The sequence below is a fragment of the Lygodium microphyllum genome, chromosome 29, assembly GCF_053477565.2.
Source record: "Lygodium microphyllum isolate KBCC chromosome 29, Lygodium_microphyllum_v1.1.10, whole genome shotgun sequence".
Lineage (NCBI taxonomy): Eukaryota > Viridiplantae > Streptophyta > Polypodiopsida > Schizaeales > Lygodiaceae > Lygodium > Lygodium microphyllum.
In genome coordinates, this window is record NC_141163.1 from 12,155,692 (window position 1) to 12,172,267 (window position 16,576).

The window sequence follows — 16,576 nt, forward strand, 5'->3', positions numbered from 1 at the left end:
CCTGCAAAGATAGAAGCAATTGTTTCTTGGCGAGACTTGAAAACTGTTCATGATGTCCGCAATTTTCTTGGCCTGTGCTCTTACTACAGAAGATTTGTAAGACACTTTGTAGAGATTGCTTCTCCTTTACATATGCTTGAAAAGAAGGATGTCAAATGGCAATGGACTCATAAAGAGAAATCAACATTTAGATGTTTGAAGGGGAAAATGACTATAGATCCAGTACTTATCTTACCAGATCTGTCTAAGCCATTTGTAGTGTAGTGTAGTGTGTTGCCTCTAATCCTGTGGATTCGTAGGAGATTGACTGGGAGCATTTGTTGGACTTTGCCAATACTCTGCTTGGCGATTATGTCCAGCACAATAATGAAACTTTTTCTGACTCGAGAATTGATGACGTGCTGGAAGCCACAGTGGACCCGAAATCGGTCTTGCGGTCTTTTTCGGTGTTTTATGACCGTGCCGTTATACTTTTCTTCACTGGCAAGATCCCAGTGCTTTTACATATTCGCCAGTGGATGCACCATTTATTGCAAGGGGAGTGTATTGAGGAGATCTTCCTTGGACCCCGCGTCTTTTATGAGGTGCTGTTGAAATCGGAAACACATCGGGCTGAGCTCCTGTCCAAGCTGCCATTATTCTTTGATCGCCGCTTGGTCCATGCTGTACCATGGCGCCCTATGGGAGACTTCCAGCGCCTGCTTCAACGAGAATGCTCGGTGTGGGTGGAAGTGGAAAATTGTCCGGCGGTCTATTGGCCATTGTTGAAGGATGCAATGGCAGTTGTGGGAACAGTGCTGGTTTCCCCAAGCCTCAGGGCTATGAATCAAAACCGTTTATGCATGTTATGGGACACGGCCAGGAAAAGGCCTGCGTGGCTTCACCTCAATCGCTTTGGCATGCATCCTTTGCATTTTCGCTTGAAATGGGGCAACTTTGCAGGACATTGCTTTTCATGTGGTAAATTGGGGCATTTTATGGCCGAATGCCCAGAAAGACAACCGTCTTCCGAGGATGCGCATGTTGTGTTGCCTAAGGATGACATGGTGCTTGATGCCCCGGCACAGGAGGCCCTTTAGCCACCTAATGTTGTGGATAAAGGCAAACAACAGGTCCTGGGTTTGGATTCCCGTAGCACTGATTGGATTGAGGCATGTAAAAAAAAAGGTAAAAAGTTGGATGCAGGCCTGGCGGATTCTGGGCCTAATGCTTCACAGGATTCCGTGCGCACGTATATGCGTAGGAAAGAAATGTTCACTTCACAGCATGTTGTGCGTACTATGGCCCCGTCTGCCCCCCGTAATCAGTCTACAAGGAAAGTCTATACAGAGGGTCCCAAGGGCCCACCTGCTAAGCTGGCGTTTGATACTAAAGGTAATGTGATTACACCCTGGGATTGGCGTTATCCCCGCCCCACTCCCAAGGCAATGGATTTTCCATCTATCTCTAAAGCAGGCTGCTAGAATTCGTTTGCAGTATTGGCTGATGTTCTGGATGAGGGTGTCCTGGATGCTCTCGCGGAAAAGGTGAAATCGAGGCAACAGGCGCCTCGTTCCTGATTTCCTTTTTTTGAAGATATATGAAGATAGCCACGTGGAATGTGCGAGGCATTTGCTCTCGTCATAAGCAACATGCCATGTGGACTATCTTGCATGAGAACCAGTGGGATGTATTGTGTGCAGTTGAGCACAAAAGTCGCGGTGAAGCAGGAAAAGTTGTGGATTGTCATGGATTCCGTCTGTTTTATGCAGGGACACATGCTACGCACTATTCGGGCGTGCTGATGATTGTCCATGAGAAATACTAGCCTGTTCTTGTTAAAAATGTTGTACAGGGCCGCTTTCTGGTAATCGAAGTTTTATTTGAAGGAGAGATTTTATGGTTGCTGGGCCTCTATGCTCCGAATGATCCCCCATCCCGACGGGATCTTTGGTCGACTTTGCAGGGCTTGATGTCACTTGGCCAAAGGGGTTTTTTGATGGGCGATTTCAATATGTGTGTTGACTCTTCTCAGTCCACTTCAGGGCATTCGGTAATGGATGCGCCGGAAAGCCGGGTGTGGAATTCCTTTGCTTTGCGTGTACTTAAGCAAGATCTTTGGTCTTGGCTTCACCCTTCTTTTTCAGGGTTTACTTTTCATTCCGCACAATATGCAACTACTTGGTCGCGGTTGGACCGAATGTATATCATGCAGGGGGATGATTTTCTTCCCGAGATGCTGGAAATGAAGGTCTTGCAGCAATATGCATTGTCGGACCATTTCCCCCTCTAGCTTGAGATGTTTGCACAACCTATTGCACCTTTTATGCAATTGCTGGATAGACTCCCTTTACGTTTCAACTCCTCTTATTTGAAGCATCCAATTTTTCAGGGCTATATGCAACAATTGATTGAGAGGTTCTTATTGGACTTCGCCTCTGAGGGCTTGGCTTCCTTTGCACCGCTGCTCTCTAATGTGCAGCAGGTTGCTCGGCAGTATGGGATCCATCATGCCTCTCTTTGTCGGCGACGTCGACATGCAGCAGAGGACTTACTGGCTTTGGTCCGTTCATTGCTCGTGGACACCCCAGATGATGATTTTCTGTTGTCACTAGAGATGCGTTTGGCCCATCTTATTCAAGTGTTTCAGTTGAAATCTTATCAGCAGGCCAAGCTGCATAACTTGACTGACACATTGCAAGATAGTGCCTGTCAGTCTCATAAGTTCTTTCGCGCCTTGCATGCTTCTCCTGCTCGTGAAAATATGACTAGACTCCAAGATTCAGAAGGTCGCATGGTCACTGATCCGCAGACCATTGTCAATATGTGCAGAAATTATTTTATGGAACTTCTTGGTTTTTCTCCCTCACCTTCTAGCCAGGTTACGCATGCCCGCTCAGTCTTCTATCATCTGGTCCGCCAGCAGGTTCCACTTGATATGCAAGCTACTTTGGAGGCGGATATTTGCGAGGAGGAGGTTATGGATGTTTTGTTACACTTGCCTAAGGATAAAAGTCCTGGTTGGGATGGTCTCACTAATGAATTCTTTGAGAACTTGGCCGCGCAGCTGGTGAAGCCATTGGCGGTTATGTTTCAATAGGTTTGGGAAACAGGGGTCATGCCTTCCTCATGGAAAGAAGGCCTTATCAAACTGATTCCAAAGGTCCCTTCGCCGTCAATGCTACAACACTGGAGATCAATTTCTTTGATGGGCTCGATGTATAAAATCTTCTCCAAAGTGCTGGCGAATCGGCTTCACAAGCACCTTCCAGCTATTGTGCATCCTCTCCAATATGGTTTCATTAAGGGCCGCAACATTCTACATAATATCTTAAATGTGCAAATGGCTATTGACTATGCGCGGCACTCCAGTTAGGAAGTGGTATTGATTCAATTGAATTTGGAAAAGGCTTTTGACTATGTAGACTGGTCTTTCATTGCAGATCTCATGTCTGCTATGGGTTTTGGTAGTCGGATGTCCCGATTGATCTACACCATTAGTGCTGCAGCTTCTTCAAGAGTTATGCTAAATGGTGGGGTTACAGAGCCATTTGTCCTTGCACGCTCGGTCAGACAGGGTTGCCCTTTGAGTCCTCTCTTCTTTGCCCTGGCGACTCACCCGGTCCTTTCAATGTTATCCTCAATGGCGGCTTTTGCTCAGCTGGCAGGATTGTCTCTTCCTTTGGGGCAGCACTTCATTAGCCAATCTTTGGCTGATGACACCTTTATGATTTTGTGGGCAGACAGGGACAACATTCGAAAGGCATTAGATGTTTGGACGCTCTTTGGTCAAGCTTCTGGTCTTCGCATCAATGCCTTTAAATCAGCCATACTCAGTTGCACGGAGCCTGATTTACAGTCATTAGGCTGGCACAATCATTAGGCTAGCATGGCCAAGTTGTTTCCCGTGGCTCCATTGTAAGGCATCTTGGATACCCATTGGGGGTGGATGTACGGCCAAAGGAACTACTGGAGTGGATTTCACAAAAACTGGCGGCGAAGTTTATGTATTGGAAGTCGCAAGTGTGGCCATTTCATGTCCGCCTCAAAGTGGCTCAGACAATTATGCTGCCAATGCTAACGTATTTCTTGCCATTGCTGCCGTGGACGCCTACTACTTTGAAGGCTCTCACTCATCCCATTCGTTTCATGTTATGGAAGAAGGATTCACTGCAGGTAGGTATTTCGTGGATTTCATGGTCGCATACATGTACCCCTAAACGCATGGGTGGTGGAGCTATTTTGGATGCGGAAACTCATATGCTGGCTCTTCGTTGGTCTCTTTTTCGTGCCATGTGTGTGGATCATCACCCGTGGACCATTATAGCCCGTTATTTTCTTGAGGACAGTGGGCTACGCCATGGTAATACATGACTTCGGGCCTCCTGGTGGCATGTCCTTAATGCTGACTCTCGATTTTCCAGTCCCTCTTCCTCTCTGTTACTGCACTTGGTCGGCTCGTGGAAAGTGGTGCTCCAAAAGGACAGTTGGCATCCAGTGGGGGACCGCTTTCATACTAACTCCTTTTAGCTGGAATTGTTGGCAGTATCGAGATTACTTTCATGGGAAGACAAACATCAGCTCAGACCGAGATTTAACCGCATGGCCCGTTTAGGTGTGACTTCGATTGCGGATGCTACCCTTGCCACTCGCAATGTCCTCGCATCGTTTCAGACTACTAGGAGACTTTTCAGGATCCCGTGCGGATACCGTGGTTTATGGGAACAGCTTTTGTCGGAGCTTCAGGGTAGGCAACACTTTCCTGCCCTGGCTATGGATCGTCCTTGGCAGGACTGGGACCTTGCAGGCCGGTTGAGTCTGGAAAAGGCCTCTACTAATCAGGTGTATCATCTTCTCATTCAAGATCATCAATGGCTGGGTGTGAAAGCTAATATTGTTTGGGGACTGCGGAAATCGCAGTCATGGTGGAAGGCAATGGTGATGGAGGGATGGCTGAATAGGACACCTTTCAAATGCAAGGTCTTTCTTTGGCGGGTAATGATTGGTGGTCTCCCTCTTGCCTCGGCCCTTTCCAAGCGTAGAATCTCGAATGGCAATTGTTTCTTCTGTATCACTACTGTGGAATCGGTCCGACATCGATTTCTTTCTTGCCCGCTCGCCAAGAATATTTGGTCACTCTTGTTGCAAAACTGGTGCGCAATGGTGGGGTCCTCACTAACTCCTTTCGATTGGGTTTTTGTGCGCCAAAGTACCTCACACCGCCACAATTACATATGAAGATCTTATTTCACTTTTTCAGATATTGGGGATGCTGGCACATTTGGACCACATGCAATGCTTTTCTCTTTGATTCGGCCTCTAATGTACCGAGACACATTGCCAGGCTTAAAGGGCTCTTGCATTGGCAGATAGATCTCATCTGGCACTCGGACTTGCTTCCTCGGGAGGATTTGCTTCCCTGGCATATGGCAATTGCCTCTGGGTCGTTGCCATGATTGGTGTAACCTTTTTCGTGGATTAGTACAGGGATTTTCCACACGTTGGCCTAGGGCCCTCGTGTCTTTTGTAATCATGTAATCATGTAATCTTGTACCTTTTTTTCGTAATTAATACAATTACCTTTTATGAAAAAAAAAAGAGAGGTTGAAATAAAAAAAGAAAGATGTATAATACTGTCTTCTGAGGCCAGAATTGGCCTATGAGATAAAACCATGTACAATGTTGATTGTCACTAGACAACAAAGTGTGACTTGCTAAAATATGATCAGTGATATACTGTGTAAAGAAGCTAAGGTGATGTACAAGACAAGACAATGCCCATGACGGGATACGACAAGAGGATGAAGTAGTACATGTATAGTTGTGTGGTTGAATATGAATCTGATACACAGATATCAAGTTCCACCCAATCAGGGATTGGTTGGTAGAGTGTGTCAAGGAGGTGAAATTTTCATTGCTCTACTTAACATTTGGATAAATTTTAAATCACATGTTAAAGTATGTGTTGCACATGTGAAGTGCAATTGAGATGATTTCACATTTACGAGCGAAGGATCGAAGGAAATCAATGGATGCCAAATAAAATTTTTGTCTTAAGTAATGTTGCATAGATACTAGGTAGCATCCGGGGCCAAAAATTGGCCTAAGACATTTTATTGGCCAAAAGTGTCAATTAGTGAAACTAATGCCAATCCTGGGGCTAAAGAAGGCTCTGGAACATTTGGCAGATGAATTGGCCTAGCCAATTTAATTGTTGGTTGGTCAAACTAAAGTTTTGGGCATTGAAATAATTATTAAATTATTTTTCACAATTTTAAAGCTGAAAATTAATTTAATAATGCAGATAATGCTGGAAAATGGGATTGGAAGGTTGCCACTTGGCAAAACTTGCATGTGCAAGTGGGAAAGACGTTTTTGAGGCTAAGGGAGAGAGAGAGAGATACGGCTTGTGCAAGCTGAAAGAGACATAGAGAAGGCTGCCCTAGCTAGTACAACAATTAATAAGCCATTTCCAGCTACCAAGAGACCCTTTGGGAGCTGGTGACATGCGTTGAAGAGACCACAACAGTAGGTGATAGTAGTTTGAGGGTTGTTTCTCTTAGCAGTTATGTGTGTCTTGTGTGGTTATCTCTTGCCTATGAGCCTCAGTCTGAGTTAGATGAGGACATAAGGAGCTCTGACATTGTCTTTGTCTTTGTCATTTTATGTGTTTTAGATTCTTTAGATGGAGGATACATTGGTGCATTTCTTTTTGTGCACTTTTGGCTATTTTTTTGGGGTTTGACCACATTTAGGGTTTTCTCTCTTTTTCGGCTAAATATAGGTAGCTTGCCCTCCCACTTTCATTATCCATTATTTGTCATTGATTCTTCATGATCAGCTAGCCCTCTTCATTCTGTCATCCCCTTGCTACTGTCTGGCGCCCACAGTGACATGTAGAGCTACGTGTTGGGACTGACTATTGCAACCTTGTACCTTCAGCCATTGCAGTCACATTGTTTCTTCTCTCTCTTGCTTTCTCTCTTTGTCTCCTGCTCTCCATGTTTACTTTTCTCTTTCCGTTGCACACTCTCACAGTTTCAGGCAAACAAACATCATATTTGGTGTGTTCCATCAATGGAGACAACTTTCATGGCTGTCTAGGCAGGTGAGCAGCTGGTTTTTCCATTTTCTTGCCATGAAACTCTGAATTTTTTGTCTATTTTGCATTCTTTTCATTCTCTAGCCATTTGCTAGCCTTGCTCTAAAGATCTTAGCATTGTAATCCCTAGGGGTTGAGAAATTGTATTTTTCTTTGTTGTAAGTTCTAATTTATGGCAGAAATTAAGGTTTGATAGTAACCATGGGAAGCGTGCTAGGAGATTGAAGCCTCAAGACTTGAAATTTCAGGGCTAAGAATTAATTCTTAGTAAGACTCAAGAGAGGAACTAGCCAACATTTGAATTTGGGGCAAATTTCATTTTCCAATGTATTGGTAAAGGCCAATTGCTCAAGCAAATCAAGGGGCAAATCAATTTGAAGACTTGTTGGTCATTATTGATAGCAAGGGGCTTTTGGATTGCGAAGGAGATTGAAGGAATCTCATTGTAATCGAATTCAATTGCAACAAAAAGATAAAGAAATACCAAAAGGGACGCCAGTCTTGGGGCCAATAGGGTGTCCAATGTCCAAGATTGATTGGTAAATGTTTGTGTTTCAGCATTTCATTAGTTATTGCTTGCTTTGAAGATCTCATCATTCTAATCCTTGAAGGTTGAGAAATTGTATTTTTCTTTGTTGTAAACCCTAATTTATTGTGGAAATTCGGGTTTGACAATAACCAGGGGAAGCGTGCTAGGAGATTGAAACTTGAAGACTTGAAATTTTAGGGCTGAGAATCATGAATTTGGGGCAAATTTCATTTCGCAAAGAGTCGGTGAAGGCCAATTGCTCGAGAAAATCAAGGGGCAAATCAATTTGAAGACTTGCTGGTCATTATTAATAGCAAGGGGGTTTTGGATTATGAAGGGGATTGAAGTAATTCCATTGTATTTGAATTCAATTGCAACAAAAGATAAAGAAATACCGAAAGGGGCGTCAGTTTTGGGGCCAAAGTGTGTCATGTGGTAAAGGCCATTAGGTTGTGTTGTGCCGCGAGCAATCACTAAACTAGTTTGAGAGTCTAGGACCTCGACTGTGGTCTGTGTGAAGAAAACTGCTCACCCCAATCGGCAAAACTGTTGAATGGACAACAAGTTGACATGATAGACATCATCCATCGAAGTGAGATTTGGACCGAGGTTAGTGAGAAAGCTAATGCAACCTTGGGTCTGAATCTAGACCGAGAATTTGTTTCTCACGCAGACACTCCCGGTTGCAGGGGCTTGAGAAATAAAAATGTCCACTCTAGGAGTCATGTGATGGGTAGCTCCATTGTCCATGAGCCAAGTAGGTACTGACTTGCTCGGTTGTGACGAGTGAGTCTTTGTAGACACCTCATTAGGAAGCAACTCGCATATGTGACTGAGACTCGCATCTGATGTCTCTAAGGACATGATGTGGGCCTTTGTAGACCAATCAAACAAACCCTCTGGAGTTGAATAGTTCGTCGACTTAAAGTCATCCTTGTCTGTGATTTTGAAATTTTGGAGCTCATGATTCAAATTGATGCGACGGGTCCTATGGTGAGCCACATAGCGGTTAGTCAAGTGTGCCCAATGCTCGGATGCTAAGTTGAAATGTTGAAGCTAAGAGTGAAATTGAGGTAACAAGCCCTACATAAGCTCGACAATAGCGGAGGCGTTATGAGCCTTGCATGAGCGGATGACCTCGTATGAAACAAGGGCGAGATCAGGTTGAGATTCTAACCTTTGCACCAAATCCCATAGGTTCTGAGAGTATAAGACATGTCTCATTAACTTTGACCAAGTGGTGTGGTTTGACCCATTGAAATGAGTCTTGTCATTAAATGCATGCTTGGCGGATGAGGAACTAGAACCATGAGGTATTTGGGAAGATGGATGGATGGGATAAGATGGAGGATAAGATTGTGGTGGTGGTGGTGTATAAGAAGTAGGAGAAGGTAAAGATGGATAGGTAGAAATAGGTTGTTGATGTGCAAGGAGTGCCAATTGCTACGAAGATACCGAAACGGACATAGGTCCATATGATACCGTAGGTATAGATGGAGGCATTGGGAGCCTTATCCAAATGTCGGTTGGGGCACTACAGAATGATCGGATGGTTCACTAGGTAATGCCAAACTATGGTACCAAACAATCCACACTCGAGTATGTTTGGGATGTACTCACAGAGGGATAGCCTGAAAGTGTGTGTGTGTGGGAGGTCGAGCCTCCATCATAGGTACACCACCCGGAAACAGGTATGTAGAGGTCATTAAGGCTGTGCCTAAATGTGCAGAACTCTCCAGTGTGGTGTGTGGTGGTGGATAATATGGTGCACTTAATGGAAGCGGAAAGGAAGGTGCAACGGAAGATGATGGAGGGATAGGTAGGAACCCAAATGGATTTGTGATGGATGTTGTTGGAAACATCATAGGTTCATGCACTAGATGAAGATGCACCTACTCCATATTGACCATGAGAAAATCATTTGAAGGAAAAGGAAGGGTAGCAATACTTACATGCTTTTCTTTTAGCTTCTTACCTAGTATTGAGTTCATGAAGAAATACTTGTCTTTCTCATTACTCACAAACCAAAGCTTGTTTTGAAGAGTCCCTTCCTGATGAGCATCTCCCAATCCAACATAAAAGATAGAATCAATTGGCATAGAATCTGAAATAATAGGGTTCATACTTGGCATTGGAGAAAATAAGTAATGTGGAAGTGATGTGTAATCCTAGCCAAGTTCCACTTGCAGATGACCGGTGCGTAGTGGAGATCCTGAAGGTCCTGCAAGATCATTAGTTTTGTGCACTGAATCTAAAGGGGAAAATTCAGGCTTACCTTCAACCTATGGCTAAGCCCTATGCATAAGAATAATATCATCCTCAGAGGTAGAAATTTGATATGGTTTATGGTCTCCATGGTAGTCCAATGGGGCTTCACCCATATCAGATCGGGCGGTAGCAAGTTGGAAGGCATATTCCCGATCATTTCTGTCCATGTTTGGCTATGGAGATTGGAGTGGTGTCGTGAATGTGTTTGAAGTTATCTGACTCTTTTGTTGTTTTTGCTTTCACAAATGAGCTTTCTGATCAAAGGCCAAGGTTTCTCAGAGAGTACCTTGCTCTGATACCATGTGAAGAAATGCTCTAAATGCAAAAAGTACGAAACCAATCATACGACAAAACACAGAGTGATAAACTCAGAACACAGTTAAGGTTAGGGTTAGGATAACTCAGAGATAGAGAACAATGAATGATAAAGTGAATGAATAATGAATATACAGTGCTTATGCAGTAAACACACTATGCAATGAATATTGAACCTCGAACTCTCGGATGTCTGGGATCAAGGTAGAGGTTATGAGCTATAGAGTGTGTCATACTTCGAATGGATCTTGAATCGCAGCAAAGGGAGCCTTTGAGTATTAAACACCATTAAATTCAGGCAAGGAAGGTTGGATTTGATGAAGATGACAGTGTAGGAGAGAGAAATACTAAAAACGCAAGTACCTGAGGAGAGAGAAAATCTGCACAATAGCTGTTACGTCCAAGCACAATAGACAATGGTGAGAGAATGTCAGGGCGGTAGCTAAAAAACCAAAACGTAGCATTCAAAGGAGAGAGAAGATGGAGACAACAACTAGTTGATGGCGACAACTACCAATTGTAGGCGACAGCTCTTGGAACCTGGCTACAGTTGCAAATACGCGAGGAAGGCTGGAATCAGGTGCCAAATGGTAGCAGGTGGCTGGTGGAAACTCTGACCGCGATGTCCTTCATGAACGGTATGTGGGCAACAGAGATATGGTTCTTGAAACTTGCAAAACGAGATTGAGGAAGAGTGGTGGGTTGCATGCCTATTTATAGAAAGTTTGGGGCATCCAAATTAGGGATTTGCATGTGGGGCACAGTAACTCTCTAGGATCACGTTTCTTTTTAAAATAAGAGTTTTTCTTCATTAATTAAGTGTGTTTTGGGGCTGTTTAAGTCAAGCGAATGCATTTTTAGCTTAACAGCTAGGAGGCCCATACCTGCTTGTTTTTGGACATGTTTGGTTGTGGAGATTGAAGCAGTGTGGAAGTGTTCAAAGTCACCTAATCCTTCTGTTGTTCTTGCTTGTGCGGATGAGCTTTTCAATCAAAGTCCTATGTATCTCAAAGAGAACTTTGCTCTGATACCATGCAAAGAAATGCTCTAGACGTAGAAAACGCGAAACCAATGGTACGACAAAGCACAAACTGATAACATAGAACATAGTTAGGGTTAAGGTAACTCAGAGATAGTGAACACAATGAATAATGTAGCGAATGACTAATGAATATACAATGCTCATGCAGCAAATGCACTATGCAGTGAATAGTGAATCTTGAGCTCTCGTATCTCTGGGATCAAGGCAAAGGTTAGTCATACTCTGAACAGATCCCGAAATGTAGCATCACAGCCTCTATGTGCGAATACCAACAAAGGCAGTTGTGGACGTTGGATCTGATGTAGACGGGCAGTGAGGAGAGAGGACAAAAAGTGCAGGTATCTGATAAGAGAGAAAAACTGCAGCAAGCTGATGATGATGTGGCAAACTGATAGTAGCAAAAATGCATGCGTGATGATGCGGAAGGCTGATGGCAGCAAAAACGCAGGTATGATGATGTGGTAGTTGGTACAGGAGCCATAGATCACGAATGCAGTTGTTCAGTAGTTGGCGAGCTTTAGACGATGTGGTTGATCAGCAAACATAGCAGAAATCAATGTAAATTACACGATGGAGGCTAGAAATAGGCTTTAGACTGATGGAGACAACAATGGACAGCTTCAGATGAATGTCCTTCACAAATGGGGTATGGGCAACAAAGCTAGAGGGCTTGAAACTTGCAAAAACGAGATTGAGGGAGAGTGGTGGGCTGCATGCCTATATATAGAAAGTTTGGGGTACCCAAATTAGGGTTTTGCATGTGAGACACAGTAACTCTCTAGGATTGTGTTTCTTTTTAAAATAAGAAGGTTTCTTCATTAACTAAGCGTGTTTTGGGGCTGCTTAAGTCAGACTGATGCAATTTTAGCTTACCAATGAGAACATTGTGCTTGAGACAAGTCTGGGATGATTTAAGAGCAAGGCACATGCGAATCACTTGCATTGAGAGAATGTTGGTTTGTGGCAGTAGGTCACTTGTGATTTGTGCAAGCTTTGAATGATGGTAATAACATAAGGGGCACCAACCTTTGGGGCCTATTGTATGCTGTTTATCGTCCATTCTAGCTCTCATGTTTAGTGAGTCTTTTGTTTATTGGGTGCTATATATTATGTGTGTGAGTTAGTTTATATTCATAGTCCTTTAGATTATTTCGAAGTGTGGTTTAATTAGTCTATGTATCATATGCATCAGTTTTTGAATTGTTCTGTACATCGGCTGGCCCTTGGCTGCCACTTGAAATTAACCTCAGCTTAAGTTTACTCTATTGATCGTTGATTGGGTGGTATGGCTGCACTTGGGGTCCGTACATGGAGGAAGTCACTCTTTGGCACTCTTTTTTTCAGAGGAGAGAAGAATTCTATTTATAAGATTCCTTGGAATAAAATATCCCAATGTAAAATGCAAAATACAAACTAGCCATGTAAGGGACTTCTATATTAAAAAAAGATGTACCAATTGGAAGTCCATTACAAAGCTTGAATGAGTAACCAGTCCGGAGGTCTATAAGGCCAGACCGTGTGGGTCTAGAAAAGGAGGAAATCGCTAGAATCCCATGTCTTGAGAAATGCATCTCTTCTTCTCCTCATAGTCTTTGAACTACCTTGAATTACTCTTCAACACTCTCCCTCAGTCCGTTCCCACAAAAGTGAGTGGTGGTTGGACATCTCCACTCCTTGAATATCCACATTTGTATCATCTTCATCACTTATTCATTTACAACATTTATTCTTTCTTTAGATTTTACTTCTCTCCCTTTTTATGTTGCATGATTTTGTTTGAGTTATTGTGTTTTAGTTGCCTTTGTGTGTTTTGTATTTTCTCTATGTAAACCCTAGCATATCTTCATAGGAAACCCTTGCATTTTGAGCTTGTTGGAGTGGTGCAGTGTGGTGCCAAGAGTCAAGACTCAATGTGGTTGCTGAGTGTGGATAGATGGGAGGTACAGAGTACACAAGTGGGATTCTTGGCAATGAAACATTGTAGATCAAATGGGTAGTCACTTGAGAAGAGAGATAAGGTGCCCAAAGACCTAAATTAGGACCTGGAAGTAACATAATTAAATCCATAAAAGGATATGAGGCTAAATGTATGGAGAAGATGCCAAGGAACATGTTTTAGAGAAGGAATAGATGTAAATGATCTTGAACGAGTGCTACAAAAGGGTGGGATGGATGGGCTTTGAGAAACTTCGAGGTAGAAGAGGACGATCGATCCCTAGCTGTTCCTCTGATGGTATATTCTCGCCTAGTAGAGTGGTGGCCATCCCCACTGGCTCGTTGCCTTGCCTAACATGCACCTTTTGAAGACCTTGGAAGTTGGGGTGATGATACTAAAATCATAAGGATGTTGGCTAACACCTGAAGCTGAAGTAGAAATATGGAGAGGATCCCACAACTGTCAAATGTGATGGATGAAAGTACCACTTCTTGAGAGCCTCTAAAGATGGGGAAATTGGATGAGAGGGTCCAGGTTCTAAAGGTGAGTGCTTCGACGAGGTAGGCTGAGGTACCCACAAAAGCTCATATAACTCGGAGAAGAGCACCCTACTCTGATACCATTTGAGACTATAGTAGAGTTGCAGAGAAAACACAGAGTTTACAAACAAACAGATGACGAGCAAATGAATTTTGAGATGGATTGAGAATGAAGCAATGAATGAACTCAATGAACAAAATGAATATGAGATGTATGATACGACAGACACTTTAAGCAGCAGAATGCTGTTCTCTGAGGCCTGAGTCTTTTGGGTAGTGGGCTGGGGGATGTAGGAGTCTGTTGTGCTCAAATGGACCCCAAATGCAAAAACTTGATGCTGGGCAGGAAGAAGAGCAGTTGACTCAGCTTTGGGTAGGCAAAATGCAGCTATTCTTGTCTCTATGATGACATTGCAAGCTGCGTTTGGGGCAGCAATGCAGTAGTCCTCTTGGAAGCATACAGCATAGCAGTATGGAGACTCCAGGTGCAGGAACTAGCGACAAAACAGCAGCACAATCAGCCCTGCATCTGGATGATGTGTTGGGGCCGAAAATGTGGCCGTGCAGTTGACCAGTAACAGTACCCTTCGTCTTTTTGTCTCATAGTTATGTTTTACGTTTTCTTTTTTATACCCTGGCCTATTAGGATGATCATTTGGAGCAGATGTGGCAGGTTGGAGTAGTAGTGAGGAATGACAAGGCAGCAGCAGCAGTCATCTCAGTTGCTGGGCTGTTGTGATTCATGAGTGTAAAAAGAAAAACACAGGCACCAGGGCTAGGTGATGAAGTCTGCTAGATGATAGGAATGACAATGATGATGTATCTGGTCAGGAAAGTGTGCAAGTGGTGTAAGGAAGTGGCCTGCCCATGATCTTCTTCTATTGAGCTTTTTGAACTAGTTTGCACACCTAAACTGTAGAATGAATTCCAGAATCTTGTCTTTTTAATTGTCTCAAATTTTGTTTTGGAGTTGTACAGAGCTGAATAAATTACCCCTGTAATGAGTCTAAATGATTGCTTTTCTTAACAATTGTTATATGCTCTTAAGCTTTGCATTGTCATGCATCACAAAGTCTTTGAGAAATGCTATTTCCAATTTTGCAGACAAAGACTAAAAATGGTTTAGGATGTGTTGTTGGGGGTGCCTCACTTGAGGAAAGAAAACGTTCTGCTCAAGCAACTGCCATTCGTGAGGTTGCAGGCAAGTTATTCCTACAATGTCATGTTGTTCATTAAAGTTGTCCAAGTTGAGGGCTGCCATTTCTTTTGTATTTTGCATTTACTGTCCATGCATGTAAACAGTATTTTATTTATTAGTTAAAGTTTTACTGGTATAAATGCTCATGTTATATAAAGTTCCAGTTTCCAAAGTGCTTGGCATTCTTCGAACTTCTTATAAGTTTGAAAATTGCACAGCAAAGGCTCATGCTTTCATCAGGATTATGAAATCATGATAAAACTAGTTCTTTCATTTGATAGTGGCTCTATCATCCTTTTTGTTTTAGTATAGTGTATGAAAAGAAAGATCATGCTATAAATGTGTTAGAAAAGAGAATGAAACACAGATTTGTGCTGAAAGTGTATGAGGTAAGCAAAAACAGTAAGCTTAAAGCAGGGTATTTGTAATCCTTAATAAGCAAAATAATAATGAACATGCTGTCAATGCAAACTTCAAACCACTATATTGGATGAAAGAACTGAGAAAAATGTAAGCTTTGTAGCTCTTTGTTGGAGCAGTAAGTTTGGTAAAGAAGAATGTGTATGTACTGAATTTGATCATCGGTTGTGGGGGTTTGGAAAAGGAGACCTCAGATCTGATATATTGTAGCAATGCAGCTAGAATGATTTTTTTTTTCCAAGAAAAGTAAATTTCTATCAATAACACCTGGCAAAGAAACCCCTTGAGGGAAAAATGCAAAGTACAAAGAACCCTGTAAAGAGCATCTAAGACATCATAAATACAATAGTTGTGTGACCAACGAATCTAGTGGGCTATAATGCCAGACCATGTGAGGGGCTAGATGAAAGAAGATGCCAGAATCCCAGGTCTGCAAGAAGGCATGTCGCCTCCTCCTCCTCCTCCTCCTCTCAGAGCCACCCTGAAATCTCTCCCATCTCCTGCGAGAAAGAAAGAAAGAAACAATGAGAGAAAAGAAAAGGAAGGTATACCAATGTCTAATACAAGCCAATGTGACCCACTAGACTGAAATGAAGAGTATGATTGATCCATGTATGTCTTGTCATGGGTAAACAAATTAAAACAGGAACCAATAAACTACAAAGACAGTGATGCTATCAGTGTTTTTAAGAGGTTCTGGCTCTTACACAGTTGATCCATGGTTTGTTTTGTCATGGAGAGTACAAGGATCCAGGGTATGTCTTGTCATGGGAAAATAAATAAAAGTAAAAACCAAGAAATTACAAAGATGGGAAGCTATCAGTGTGTATAAGATCTCCTGGCTCTCCTGCCATGTAGAAGATCCATCATATGTCTCTCAGTTGTGTACTGGTCTGCACAAATCAGCATCCTGTGTCGCAACTTGTGACAAGCTGCCCCGTTGGGCATTTTTTAACAATAATTCGTGGTCTTTCCATTCTCTGCCATTTCATTCTGATTGAATTCACACCCAATTAGCCACATGTAGCAACTTATTATCCTACACTGCCTATCTCTAGGCATTGTTTGCCATTCATCATGTACCATTATTGCTAAACACGCACAAAACACCAACTGGGTTTCCTGCATGTCTCATCTTTGCTCAAATCAGACATTTCTTTGGCAATACTCAGATAAGAGTCTATCAGCTCATCATCATTCTTAACCATATTAAAAGAGTAGTCATTGCATTCCTTAGGACACTCTTTT

The 16,576-nt window shown here is 42.8% G+C and overlaps 1 protein-coding gene across 5 annotated transcripts in view; it reads left to right on the forward strand.

The window, feature by feature from the left end:
* Positions 1-16,576, forward strand: part of LOC148010385 (uncharacterized) — a 164,056-nt gene that overhangs the window by 71,732 nt on the left and 75,748 nt on the right. For all 5 annotated transcript variants that reach the window (XR_015689600.1, XM_087672208.1, XM_087672209.1 and 2 more), the window contains one exon: positions 14,815-14,911. Coding sequence is in view for 4 of the 5 variants with exons in the window: in XM_087672208.1 (XP_087528334.1) it covers positions 14,815-14,911 (97 nt within the window). In the remaining variant the exon portion in view is untranslated. The remainder of the gene's footprint in view (positions 1-14,814; positions 14,912-16,576) is intronic.